Consider the following 13,151-nt stretch of genomic DNA (forward strand, 5'->3'; position numbering starts at 1 on the left):
ATTAAATTGTGAGAGCAAGGGGGAAGGAAGCACAAATCTGTATTCTGTTGTGTGCATAAAAAAAGTATTTTGCACGTCATGATTTTGTAATTATGGTCTATATAGCCCTATAATGCTCATAAGGTTTTAATTAACTACAGCACAGCAGGTAGATGGAACAGAATCTTTTCGGTGCCATTTTAATGCTCTAGCAGGAACACAAAAAATGTATCACAGGAAACAGACATCACCATTTTATTGGAAAAAAAAGAGAATCTTAAAATGGTTTAAGCTGCAATAGAGATCAAAGCTTTTTATTTTCCATAAGCACAAAATTATTTTACATTTATTTCTACTGTTATCACTACAAATGAAGTTTTAAAGTGTGTATTTTAAAAATTCATTGTTGATTAAAAGAGTATGTTACAAAATCTATACACATAATAATCTTACTTGGGATTTTGGAATAATTTATCTTCATATGTTATTCAGGAAAACTATAGGGAAATAAAGAAAGCAAAACTTCTTAAACATTTTATTTAATATTATCTTGTTTCCTAATTAACTACAACTACTGCTATATAAAAAGTTAAAAGTAAATTCACTCAGAATAAGGTGACTTATGCTACTGATAATCTTCCAATTTTCCAAATCGAGGACTGAAAATGATGAATTCCAATTCCACTCATGCATCAATGCCCCAAAATAATTTCCTTTAAGACGTGTTGGCACTCACTGAATTCTTTTAAGGGATTCACTGAGTTTAGAAAACCCTAGAGTATGAACTGAAATCACTAAAATAAATATTCTTTTATATTTTCCTGACACTTATTCTAATATCAAACTGTTTACACCTGAAACAGAAACCAGTCTGTGCCGTTTTGATAGGTGGCTGCTATCAGCAAAACGTACATTTTCTTAAGCTCACGTCTCTTTAGGCCATACAGAAAGAAGTATCTGCCACACCTTTAATTCCCTGTGCACAGTGTAGTGGTATTCCTAGTATGGAAAGTCTGACACAAATTACATCATAATTATGTTGGGTAAACCATATAGCACACAATTGAAAAACGATGGATGAGTCGCAGGAAGATTTGAGGAAGTGTGAATGGTCTGTTCTTCTGCTTTGTCTCTAGAACTGTAAGAATCCACTTCCACTATAAAAATATATTTAAAACATGATTATTTCTGAACACAACTGAATATAAGAGTGCTCTAAGTGCAGTAATGTATTATGTCTTCTCTTTGATGAATATTTGTTGTTCATTTACATTATTTTTATAATATTAATAACTGCCACTATATCCAATAAGCATTTTCTGAAAAAGCAGAGAACTAGGCAACATTTCTGATCTGAACTCTCTCTTCAAATCTATGACAGCGTAAGTTACAATTAAAATTTATTTTATTTACCCTTGTTTTAAGACGTAAGTCCCATACAATGAAAAAATATCTATATAACTTTATAAATAGTATATTAAAAGTTGTTTTACTCAAAAATCCTTCTCCCCTCTCCAACAAGATGCCAGGTGGAATTTTGTAGATACAGCGTGCCCTTTACGATGCAGACGGTCTAATCACTGCAGGTTCAACTTATGGTTTTGTAGCCTACAATCCATAGCCTTTATATTGTTCATTTCATCCTCCTGACCTTCATTTTATAACAGTTCAGTGGAGCATAAATTTTAGCTTTTGGTCAGCTGTGGGAGTCTTCCCCAAAATTTTAGATATGTAAAATACAGCTACTCCAATTATAATATTGTAACAGAAGTCTTCCCACTCTCAATTCTTGTGAGGCAAGTCAAAAAATTTGTCAAGCTCATCTGAAAGATTTCACTTATACCTGTGAACTACCCAGAGGTCTACCAGGTTCTAGTTAATATGCATTGCAAGTCGTTTGTACTAAGCTTTTTAATTCTTACTTTTAATGGAATCTCTTTCCCTGTGAATCTTACTCTTTTGAAGAATATGGACTGTCTGCCCAGTTGTTCTTCCAATGCTCAACAAATCTGGAAAGAAATGTTAGATTCTGTGAGTTTTTGATGAAGGTTTTTAAAAAGAAGAAAATATCAACCGTACAGCCTGGTGTCTTCACATTTAAAACTTAATGAAAAAGGATACCTTTACAGACTTAGTTTTGTATCTCTGAAAATGTGAGTTATCTCCAGGCTTTGTTTTCCACATAGTTTTTGTAACTACAGATTGCCAAGTCTTACAGCGCTGCTCCTCACCATAGAAATCCTATTCTTAGCATAAACAAAGCCCCACTAAAACTGATTTCAGTAGCTTACTGTTCTGTTTCAAAGATCAACCTGTCAACAACATGGTGGCTCCTACATACAGTTGTCTTGGTTTCAGCTGGGATAGAGTTAATTTTATTCCTAGTAGAGGTATAGTGCTGTATTTTGGATTTAGGATGAGAATAATATTGACAACGCATGGATATTTTAGTTGTTCCTAAGTAGTGATTATACTAGTCAAGGACTTTTCAGCTCCTCGTGCCCTGCCAGTGAGAAGCTGGGAGGTGGCACAGCCAGGACAGCTGACCCAGACTGGACCAAGGGATATTCCATACCATATGATGTCGTGCCCAGCATATAAACTGGGGGAGTTGGCTGGGGGGCAGCATCCACTGCACAGGGGCTGGCTGGGCGTTGGTCAGTAGGTGGTGAGCAATTGCATTGTGCGTCACTTATTTTGTATATTCTTTCATCATTATTGTTGTTATTATTATTTTCCCTTCCTTTTCCGTCCTATTAAACTGTCTTTATCTCAACCTGGGCATTTTACTTTATTTTTCCCCGATAGTCTCCCCCATACCACTGGGGGTGCTTAGCTGCCTGCCAGGTTAAACCACAACAGCCGTTTACCTCATATGGAGATTCCAGGCAAAATTTGGTGAGGAGCAAAGAAAGAGGAGAGATGGGAGACAAGTAGATACACACAGTCCATGAGCGCAGAACATACAAATGTCTGAAATAATACATATGCAAACAAAGATAAATACAAATACTTACTCTCAGACAACATTTCTAGCCTTTCTGCATTCTCTTGCAAGGTAGTGTACCACTGGTTGGCTATTACAGAACGAACACCAGTAAGGCTTAGAAGCATTGCTGTCTCTATTGGTCTCTCTATAGCAATATGGAGACAACTAAAGGAAAATCACAAGTATGAGATCGATAAAATAAAAATGTACATAACATATAAAAAATACAACTAAATATAGAGTGCTCTTTAACAGAAGGGGTAAAGGAATGCCAGACTGCATTTTCTTGTATGCTGAGCTTAAAGTGTTTTCTCATATTCATATAGCACTGTAAATTTAATACAAATAATTCAGGTAACTTTCTCTCTACCTTTTTTCATGACGCAGTTTTACCGTGTGGATTGCTGCCTGTCATATCACTGTGCTAGGCATCTCAGGAAATGTGAAAGGAGAAGTAACACACTAACTTTTACAAAGTACTGCAGAATATCCTTTACAAGATAGTAAACATTCTGGAAATCAGGCGAAAAGACTTGTTCAGCTCTGCTTAAGTTGCTAAAGGGAAACATAAAATATTGCAGGAACGGAAAGCTTGGTCTTTGTCATAAGCGTGGCAGTAATTTCTTTGGAGGCTTAAAAGCACATCACTTGTAAAGTGGGATTAGATTTTTTATTGCTGAATATTTAAATAAGTATCTTTGTTATTATTGTTTTAGTGACGGGAAGGGAGTAATACTCTGTAAGGTTGGAATGGCAGTAAACCAAAGGGTGACTTTTGTTTTTATTAGCCTCTGCTTTTCAAGGTAACTTTATCAGAAGATGATAATTAAAGTTTTCTGTAACCTTTTGGGGATTCTCTACGGAGTCATGTGACATAGTTTTAACTGAATGTTATTCTAGACTTCCTAGAAGCCTTTAGGTTTAAACATGTAAAACCTATTGACAAATTCACCAATCTATTAAAGTGAGACTTCAAAAGTTCAGGGTTGGAAAATTTGATTTAAGGAATCCTGTTTTGGTTTGGTTTAGGAAATTTCTGTTTGGGAGAGGTGAAAAAGGATATTAAAAAAAAAATACCAGCAGGTTGTTTAAACACTCAGGGTTCTGTGCAGATGTGTGTATAACCTATCTTACACACAATACATTTTAACTTACACATTGTGGCATTGATTCAACAGTATTTTTAGAGAAGAATTTTTTCTATTTCTTTTTCACTCAATTAATAATCAGAAAAGTGAGGGGGTATTTATGCAGCCCTAACAGGATTGCATATAAGATTGAGTTGGCTGCAGAACTATGGCAGTCCCAAAAATGACATGAATAAAAGTACATACATCTTGATCTGGTCTGTGGGGAAGGGAATGGAAGGGAAGGGATGAATATTTTCAGCTGGAAGGGACCTACAGCAATCATCTAGCCCAGCTGCCTGACCACTTCGGGACCGAACAAAAGCTAAAGCATGTTATTAAGGGCATTGCCCAAGTGCACACTAAGCCCTGAGAGGCTTGGGGCACCGACCACCTCTCCAGGAAGCCTCATCCAGGGTTTGAACGCCCTCTCGGTACAGAGATGTTTCCTCATGTCCAGCCTGCACCTCCCCTGACGCAGCTCTGAACCTGGACCCAGGGAGAAGAGATCAGCCCCTCCCTCTCCACATCCCCTCCTCAGGCGGCTGCAGAGGTCAACGAGGTCGCCCCTCAGGCTCCTTTTCTCCAAGCAAGACAAACCCAGAGTCCTCAGCCGCTTCTCAGAGGACATGTCTTCCAGCCCTGCCACCGGCTTTGTTGCCCTCCTCTGGACACATTCAAGGACCTTCACATCTTTTTTTAAATTGTGGGGCCTGCAGCACTCAGGGTGAGGCTGCTCCAACGATAAATACAGCAGGATAATCACCTCGTTTGACTGTCTGGTTGTGCTGTGCTTGCGCACCTCAGGGTGCGGTTTGTGCTCTTGGCTACCAGGGCACGCTGCTGGCTCCTACTGAGCCTGCTGCAAACCGGCACCCCCAGATCCCTTTCCGCAGGGCTGCTCTCCAGCCACTCCTCTCCCCATTTATACTTGTGCCCAGCATGACGCTGTCCCTGGCGCAGAATCCGGCATTTGGACTTGTTAAATTTCATGCCATTGATGATTGCCCAACTCTCCAATCTGTCTAGATCCCTCTGCAAGACCTCTCGTCCCTCAAGAGTATAACTGGACTATCTGAAAATTCAACATGGACTAAATACCTCATTAATAAAATTAGGACACTAAAACTATTCTTTTTGCTTTTAACACCTTAGAACTTGTTTGTCGGGTGCCATCTGTCAAGAATTCATAATGGACGTACAATAAAAGTATATGAACCCTGCCACCTGTCAACTTAAAAGCAAGGAAAACACTGAGATGCTTTTAAGGCTAAAAAAGCTCTGATTAATCATATCAAAGATTCTGATCAGGTTATTTAACATGCCATAATAATTTATTGAAATTAAAAACTGACTGATTTTTAAACTGTTCAGTGTATGAAACTTTAGATGGATTCTTAATAGTTTACCTGTAAAGGGAAGTTTTATATATTTAATTAGAACATTTTGAGAATCTTGAACTCAGAATCGGGAGGTATGTGTAATGTAGCAACATTTCTGTGTCGTATTTTCTTTGTAACAGCTTTCCTCCTGTTTAGCCCTATATAAGGAATGAAGCTACAAGATAGAGGGGCTAACTTCTCCCTCAGGTGTAGATATGAGCCCTTCTATTCGCAGGTAAATGACAATATTTATAACTCAAAATTTTACCTTGGCTTTGAAATAAAAATAATCTGCATTATTGTGGACTTTGCCAAAATAAACTTTACCCTACCTTTTGTGGATATCAGAGTCTGTAATTCTTTGATAACTTTGCTTTGATCGCACCAGATCTAGAAGTATCATCAAATGGCATTCTGGAAAAAAAAATGTTAGAGCAATGGTATTTGCACTAATAATAATGCCTAACATAATAAATACAACTAAATCAGGCCTTTCTTAAGTAAATGACTTTCTTGAACACGGTTTATACAACTACTATAAAATTTATGTATTTCAGCCAAAAATGTCAAGTAAAAGAACAATAATAAAGTAATCCTAGCATTATTTGATGTAACTTTGCTACACTTTTCCACAATGTTTTGCAGGGCTTTTTGCTATGCCACCTTCGTATAACTAATAGTGACACCTACATACCATCTTATTACAGACCATTGACCTATACGACTCAATTCTCTTGTTATAAGCTCTTGTAAGATGGAGGTATGGAAATGTTATCTACCACAGCTCCTCTCCACAAGTTACAACCAAGTTACATCTCCAACGTTCCTTATTTTCCTTAAAGGCCCCCAGTGAAATAACTTAGAATACTCCGAGAATTAAAAAGCTTTCCCTGCTCTTTGGTTTGCTGCAGTAAACCTGTTACTTATTCTCCTAACCCAAGCAGATGAGAAGTAAACTACCTTTCTGCTTGCAGAGCCTTTGTCATACCTGAGAACTATTATCACGTCTCCCTTCAACATGTCAACCTTTCCTCCTAAAGTATGTTTTATATGCATATATATATATGAACGCACATACGTATTTATTTCTAAAACTATGCACACAAACCTGTGGTATAGCCTTCTGACGCCTCTTAATGTTCTCACTGACAACTTATTCTATTTGGTCAATATTCTTCTCCAGTTGAGACCTTTGCAAAACTAAGTCGAGTGGGGAATTATTTCATATATGTTGCAAATGACATTCCTGTATAGTTACCCCTATACAGAGTTTAGTTTTTTTTTTTCCCCTAGCAAGATGATGTTGCTTAATTTGTGATCCATCTCTTGACTCTATTCTGTAATTCTGCGCCTTAAGCAGTCATTCCCTAACATTAATGTTTAACTGATTATTTCTGCCTAAGCAGAACACCTCCCTCTAGCCTTTCCTGAATTATCCCCCTGATAATTATCTCCCTAAAGCAAGGTTAATTTGCATTCTAATTCTAATCTAATTTCAGGAGTTGCTGAACCACCACATTGGCTTTCTCAGCCTGGTCTCATACCTAGATTCAGCAACAATTTCTTCTATTTCATCATGCAAATGACCAGTGACAATATTTAATAATATTGGGTCCAGGTTAGAGTCCTAAGAAACCTCAGACACAATTCATAGTTATTAATAAAAGTACTTTTAATATGAAGATTAGCTCTACAATAGATTAAAACTCAGTCTGCAAGTTAACACTAATTTTACAAGTAAACAAGTAAAAATTGTGTAGGTGGTCAGAAAACAGAACAATCCTTTGAGGACAAAAATCAATAAATTTGAAATTAGTTTATTCTCTATTGAAGGAAGTAAGATGCACTGGAGAATTCATCCTGGCATATTTTAAGAGCAGGACACAGGGTGAGGGTTAACAGCGTGCTCAGGAACTTTCCAAAAGTTGCCAGACCTGTAAATACCTGGTCTTACAGACATCTGAAACCTCATTTTCAAGAGTGACCAATATATATAGGAAGATGTATTTTATTATTTCCAGTAATATTTATATATACATGTTTAAATAATTTTGAAAAACAAGGCTTCCTGAAGAAGCCTCCTGTTACTTGCAGGGTTTCACAACCTGATGTGCACTGTCCTCCTCTATTTTACATCTCAACACAATATAGGTGGAAGCCTGCAATTCAGCTACCCTGACAAATTCAGTACAACTCCAAGATTGAGTTTCTTCCAGATGTGTGAGGGGAACAGGAGGAGAAAGGAAGATTGTGAATCTGAAAAACCAGTCCTGAATCTAAGGCTTATGCTACACCAGAAAGGCTAATTAGTTATGAAGAAGCAGAGGAAAATATACCTTCTCAGAGACTACAAATACAATACCAGAGCATCATTCAGCATTAACCCAGTCTTGACAGACAATTCGGCCTTGCCTGAGTGGAGGTTGAGGAATTTTGGAGAAGTGGTACTACAGAGGTTGTTCTTAACAACAAAAAATACTTTGGTACCAAATACTAAATTCCATAGAAATGGAGGGGAGTTACTGGGAAAAACATCAGATGATGACTCGATTTTTGGAATTTAAGAAATTCCAACATTTGGAAGTGGAGAAGGGCTAAACTTGCTTGAGAGGAATAACAAGAAAGCTGTGCAACAGAATAAAATCCACATAATGCAAGGTTTTCCCAATTAAAAGCCTGGATCTTGAAAAAAGCCCTTAATTACTAACATCAACACTGTGATAATGACACAGTATGAAATAAACACAACTGGGAACAAAAGGTGGTGTAAGTAAAAAAATATTTTTCAGTTTGCTTATCTCACCTGGTATGTTCATAGAAACCAGTCTGTTGACTAAACTATGAGACAGGAATCTCTCCATCCCATAGAACAGAAAGGCACTGCAGTTCGTCAGCAGCTGCTCCCATTCAGCTTGGCTGAAAGGAAGAAGAAAGGCAGGCAGTTACTTTTGTGTTACTATTTTACAAGAATATTTTTCAGAAATTATCCATAGCAAACACTTCAGTGTTATTTACTCCAGAAATATTTGTAAGAAAAGTCAGCATGCAAAGCAAGGAGACAAACAAGACTGCAGAATTCTATGGAAAGTGTAATAACTCATATGGACTATTAATAATCATTTTTTTAATACAGAGGTATACTTAGTAACATCTCATAGTAAACAAGAGGCACAGCATATTTTTGGATAAATATCAGGCTCTCCTTAGAAAAAAATAATCGACATATGAATTGCACATCTTCGAAATAACAGTATTTAGCCTAACTTTCAATGGGAGTATTCACATATGCACCCATCAGGATATGAAGAAATTAGGTTTTGAAAAGAGATGCAAACAATCAGCCTAGCTGGCAGCAAAAGCGGTGCAATTTGATAACAGGTAACAATCTCTGTAACTGTTATGAAGAAACACTAGAGGACCTAAACAGTGATTTTACCTAAGTGGAGAAGATTTCAAAGGACTGATTAAACTAGGAGTTATAATGAAAGGTCCAGTGATGACTGTGTTGACTCACATACAGGACTTGTCGTTACTTGACCTCTCAAGATCCCTTTTATCCCTCTATGTCTATGATCTTAAAAGTAAAGTACTTCTATAAAAAACAAAGTGTGTTTATGAATAAACTCCATAAAATGGTATTAGTTTAATGATCAGATGTTTGAAATAGAAAACTGTGAGATGTACCTTCCCTACTTGGCTTCTGAAACCTGTGCTCCAATCTTAGAGCTGCCTCAATGTGCACAGAGATGCTATAGTTACTTGGACTTAAAAACAGTTTTGAGCAAAGCCAGAAATTACATTTAAGCTCACATATAATATTCATCAAAGACTGCACCAGCAGACTTTTTGTCAAAATTGAATTATCTACATATACAGCAACTCTGATGCAACCAATCTGGCTAAATCACTTTGTGGCATTATATTACAGATCCCTAAAATATTCTGTCTGCAAATCTAAATATGCATTTGAAACAAAGACAATGGCTAGCTATGTGCTTACCAGCTTAGCAAAATGTGACCCTATTTTATGACTGAAGCCTCTGGGAATGGGCACAATTAAAAAAAAAAAGATTAAAAAAATTGTAATTAATGTCATTAAATTAATAATTAATTTAATCAATAATAATTGTTAACATTAAAAAAAAAGAAAAAAGAAACACAGATAAAACATGAAAACAGAATATTACAAACCTTGGGACACGTACATTGCCAATAACTCCTTCCCACTGTAGCGTATGTAGGTCATGGTATTTTTCTAGGATTTCCTTTAGTTTTTGCGAAGGACTTAAAGCTTCTGTAACAATAGAATTTCATCATTATGAGCTTAACATGCTACAAAGGATGTTGAGCAATCCTAACTTCAATAATTTGAAAACGACAATATAATATTTAGGGGGGTTTAGGCCATCATTAGATCTTAAGTTTTTTGAAACCTGTCTGGCTTTAAAAACTGAAGCAATTGCCAGATTTTCCAAGTAAAATTGTTCGCAATTTCCATTTGAAAGGTATGTTTTATTTGGTAGATAGGTTAAAGACTGCAAAACCTCAAAGAAAAAATTCTAGATAACCTGATAAAAAGGGTAAAGAGTTGAAAATACTGCTCATATAGTTCTGTTCCAGAGGTTCAGAGTTTCCAGAGCCCTGATTTCAGAAAGCAAGACTCCAAACCCACCTCCCCTCTCCAAGGACACTGCATATTCAATGATAATACATTTTCTCTTTTTGACTACATTTTCATACTACTGTAAATTAAAGATACACTCTAGTGCCAGATATCGAGCACATGGTAAAGAGTGTTTTATTTTGATCTGCTGTGAAGGAGAAACTGCAAATATATGGGAACATACTCTATTATGCTACTGATTGTTCAGTAGTTTCTTTTGCATTGAGTTCAGGTTTAATAACTGTCTCAAAAACCTCCATTAGATCAATTTTTGGCATTTGATACCCGTGAGTTTGTTAACAAATGTGAATCAGTTAAACTAGTGCACACTGGAAGAAAAAGTGTACTGTCAGACTGAATTAATACGTGCAGAGGAGGGCAACAAAGCCGGTGGCAGGGCTGGAAGACATGTCCTCTGAGAAGCGGCTGAGGACTCTGGGTTTGTCTTGCTTGGAGAAAAGGAGCCTGAGGGGCGACCTCGTTGACCTCTGCAGCCGCCTGAGGAGGGGATGTGGAGAGGGAGGGGCTGATCTCTTCTCCCTGGGTCCAGGTTCAGAGCTGCGTCAGGGGAGGTGCAGGCTGGACATGAGGAAACATCTCTGTACCGAGAGGGCGTTCAAACCCTGGATGAGGCTTCCTGGAGAGGTGGTCGGTGCCCCAAGCCTCTCAGGGCTTAGTGTGCACTTGGGCAATGCCCTTAATAACATGCTTTAGCTTTTGTTCGGTCCCGAAGTGGCCAGGCGGCTGGGCTAGATGATTGCTGTAGGTCCCTTCCAGCTGAACTATTCTATTCTAGTCTAGCCTAGTCTTATTCTAGTCTTATTCTAGTCTCATTCTATTCTGTTCCATTCAATGCCTACTGCCTTGATAAATACATTCCAACAGGAAATAACAACCCTCTCAAATATCCTTGTAGGGCTGTTTGGGTCTGTCACAGTACCTTTCACCTCTCAAAGGACTACAAAAACTCCACAAGTTACACATTCTATATTTGTTGTCTTTAGCTTGAGAATTGCTGTATAGGTGTGGTGAGTCCAATTGTTCCTGTCCCAGCCCATGCCTACGCAGTACTGTTTGTTGTTCCAAGACCATTCATGGCTTTCAAGCAAATTCTTGTATAACAAAGAAGATCATACAAAGCATCATATCCTTTCAATTAACATATATCCTTCCCCATGCTACTGACGTTGTATCTTAGTGGCATATATTCGAAAAACTAAAAATGCTATAGTAAGTTCTTGAAAGTAAGCATGTGTTTTTAATTGGACTACAGAGTAAAAAAAGATGAGTCGAGTAATTATTTTCTTGATGACACTAGGTCAATATTTAATGATACGAAAGAAATAATAAGACAATCTAATTTCTTTCCTGAACCTGAAACAGGTTATATTGTTTCACTGATGCACCATTTGACAGGTGATAAGCAGCACTGTTCTCATGAAAAGCTAAGCCTTTTTGTCAGGACCTTGATGTCATTACTTCATTTTCTGTTACAAAAATTTCTAAATTCTATGGGTAGTTTGTGGAGTAAATATTATTTAATATATATTACCTGCCTCTCTTCCTTCATTATAGGGGTCCACAATATCTGATAAACAGTTAAGTGTAAACAATACGATGAAAAAAAAGTTTAACTGATACACTTAGCTAATAGTTTGTGAAAGGATACATTTAAAATTATTAGTATCAACAGGCAAGCAATTAGAGGGTAAATCACGATTAACTGGTGCCTAAAATTAAAAGAAATACATAGTCTATTACAGGCAGAACTCTCAATCAAATATTAACAGTATTGCATTCTTTTTGTCAAACAACTAACAAAAAGATGTCCTGAAGTTTTGGTAGGATTGAAAGCAGCACGACACTTAATTGTCAATGGAAATTAAAAGCATAAGCTGCATTTTCTACAATGCATATACATACATTACATACATATACACATGTGCGCACATCTATATATATGCATACATACATAATATATTTATAAAAATACGTGCATGTACTATATAAAATATAATATATTGCTGAGGGAAGTATTTTAGTAACTTTAAACAGCTCCCTTGGTAGGTTGTTAAATATGTCACATTTACACAGAGTGTATGATTTTTCAAAGAAAGAATTCCTCTGTCCTTATTGCCAAATCAACAAGAAGCAAAATTCTTATGGACTTATGTGATATTTATTCCACTTCAGAATTCTAGCATATATAATGAGCTTCTATGTCAACCACTTGTAGTTCTTCAACAAGTTTACCATTTTGACTTTCTTTTTCTGGTGAGCCTTTGGTTTTGTTTCTTTAGACATTTCAACATCTGTTTTAACTTCAGTCTCTGTAGAATTGAAAAGAGCAAGATTTTTTTAAAGATATAGGCAGTTTTAGAAGACACAACTTTCTTGATGGACTACTTATATTTGTTATGATGGAATAATAATAACAGATAAACCAGAAACATAAAAATTAATTTCACATGACAGCAAGGCAAGGACATTCCCCAAACCCTCTTGCCTAAAAATAATAGCTTGAAAGTGGAAAACAAGCAAGAGGTGTGATGCCTTAGACATGCAAATGCTTCATTACATTGCAGATTTAGGAGAGAGTTGAACACTGATTACCAAAGCACTTTCTAAGCCTATTGCCTTATCTATTCGTTGTTCATGTTACTGAAATAACTGAAGCTTCTGTGAGACGCAGAGAGATCAAAAGGAAAGAGTTTCATGTTTGAATCTGATTTTTTATTTCTTTAGGGGATTTAAAAATAAGCACAGAAAACTGACCTATTTCTCACTGTGTGACTATCACCCGAAGTACGTGTCTCAGCCAGTTACCACTAGAGAGCACTGCACGTTGGTGGAAGTTTGAGATATGCATTATTACTCATATGGATAGTGTTTCCCTCCTCACCCAGTAGCTACTTTCAAAATTGCATGAACAGAGACTTTTCAACTACACTTCCTCTCATTTAGCCACTTCTAACATCCTGGAACCATAAGAAGTTTCACTTCAAAAAGAG

The 13,151-nt window shown here is 36.8% G+C and overlaps 1 protein-coding gene across 21 annotated transcripts in view; it reads right to left on the minus strand.

Moving 5' to 3' along the window:
• Positions 1-218: 218 nt before the first annotated feature.
• Positions 219-13,151, minus strand: part of CFAP46 (cilia and flagella associated protein 46) — a 92,849-nt gene continuing 79,916 nt past the window's right edge. For 17 of the 21 annotated variants that reach the window (XR_012662863.1, XM_075107898.1, XM_075107895.1 and 14 more), the window contains 9 exons: positions 12,394-12,470; positions 11,810-11,870; positions 11,693-11,728; positions 9,669-9,771; positions 8,281-8,393; positions 5,810-5,891; positions 2,997-3,133; positions 1,902-1,988; positions 219-1,136 (listed from right to left, as the gene is read on the minus strand). Coding sequence is in view for 19 of the 21 variants with exons in the window: in XM_075107898.1 (XP_074963999.1) it covers positions 1,003-1,136; positions 1,902-1,988; positions 2,997-3,133; positions 5,810-5,891; positions 8,281-8,393; positions 9,669-9,771; positions 11,693-11,728; positions 11,810-11,870; positions 12,394-12,470 (830 nt within the window). In the remaining 2 variants the exon portion in view is untranslated. Of the gene's footprint in view, positions 1,137-1,901; positions 1,989-2,182; positions 2,953-2,996; positions 3,134-5,809; positions 5,892-8,280; positions 8,394-9,668; positions 9,772-10,557; positions 10,740-11,692; positions 11,729-11,809; positions 11,871-12,389; positions 12,471-12,915; positions 12,979-13,151 lie in introns of those variants that run through there. The other 4 variants (XR_012662862.1, XM_075107893.1, XM_075107901.1 and 1 more) reach the window with 4 other exon arrangements.

Source organism: Phalacrocorax aristotelis, chromosome 12 (genome assembly GCF_949628215.1).
Source record: "Phalacrocorax aristotelis chromosome 12, bGulAri2.1, whole genome shotgun sequence".
Classification (NCBI taxonomy): Eukaryota; Metazoa; Chordata; class Aves; order Suliformes; family Phalacrocoracidae; genus Phalacrocorax; species Phalacrocorax aristotelis.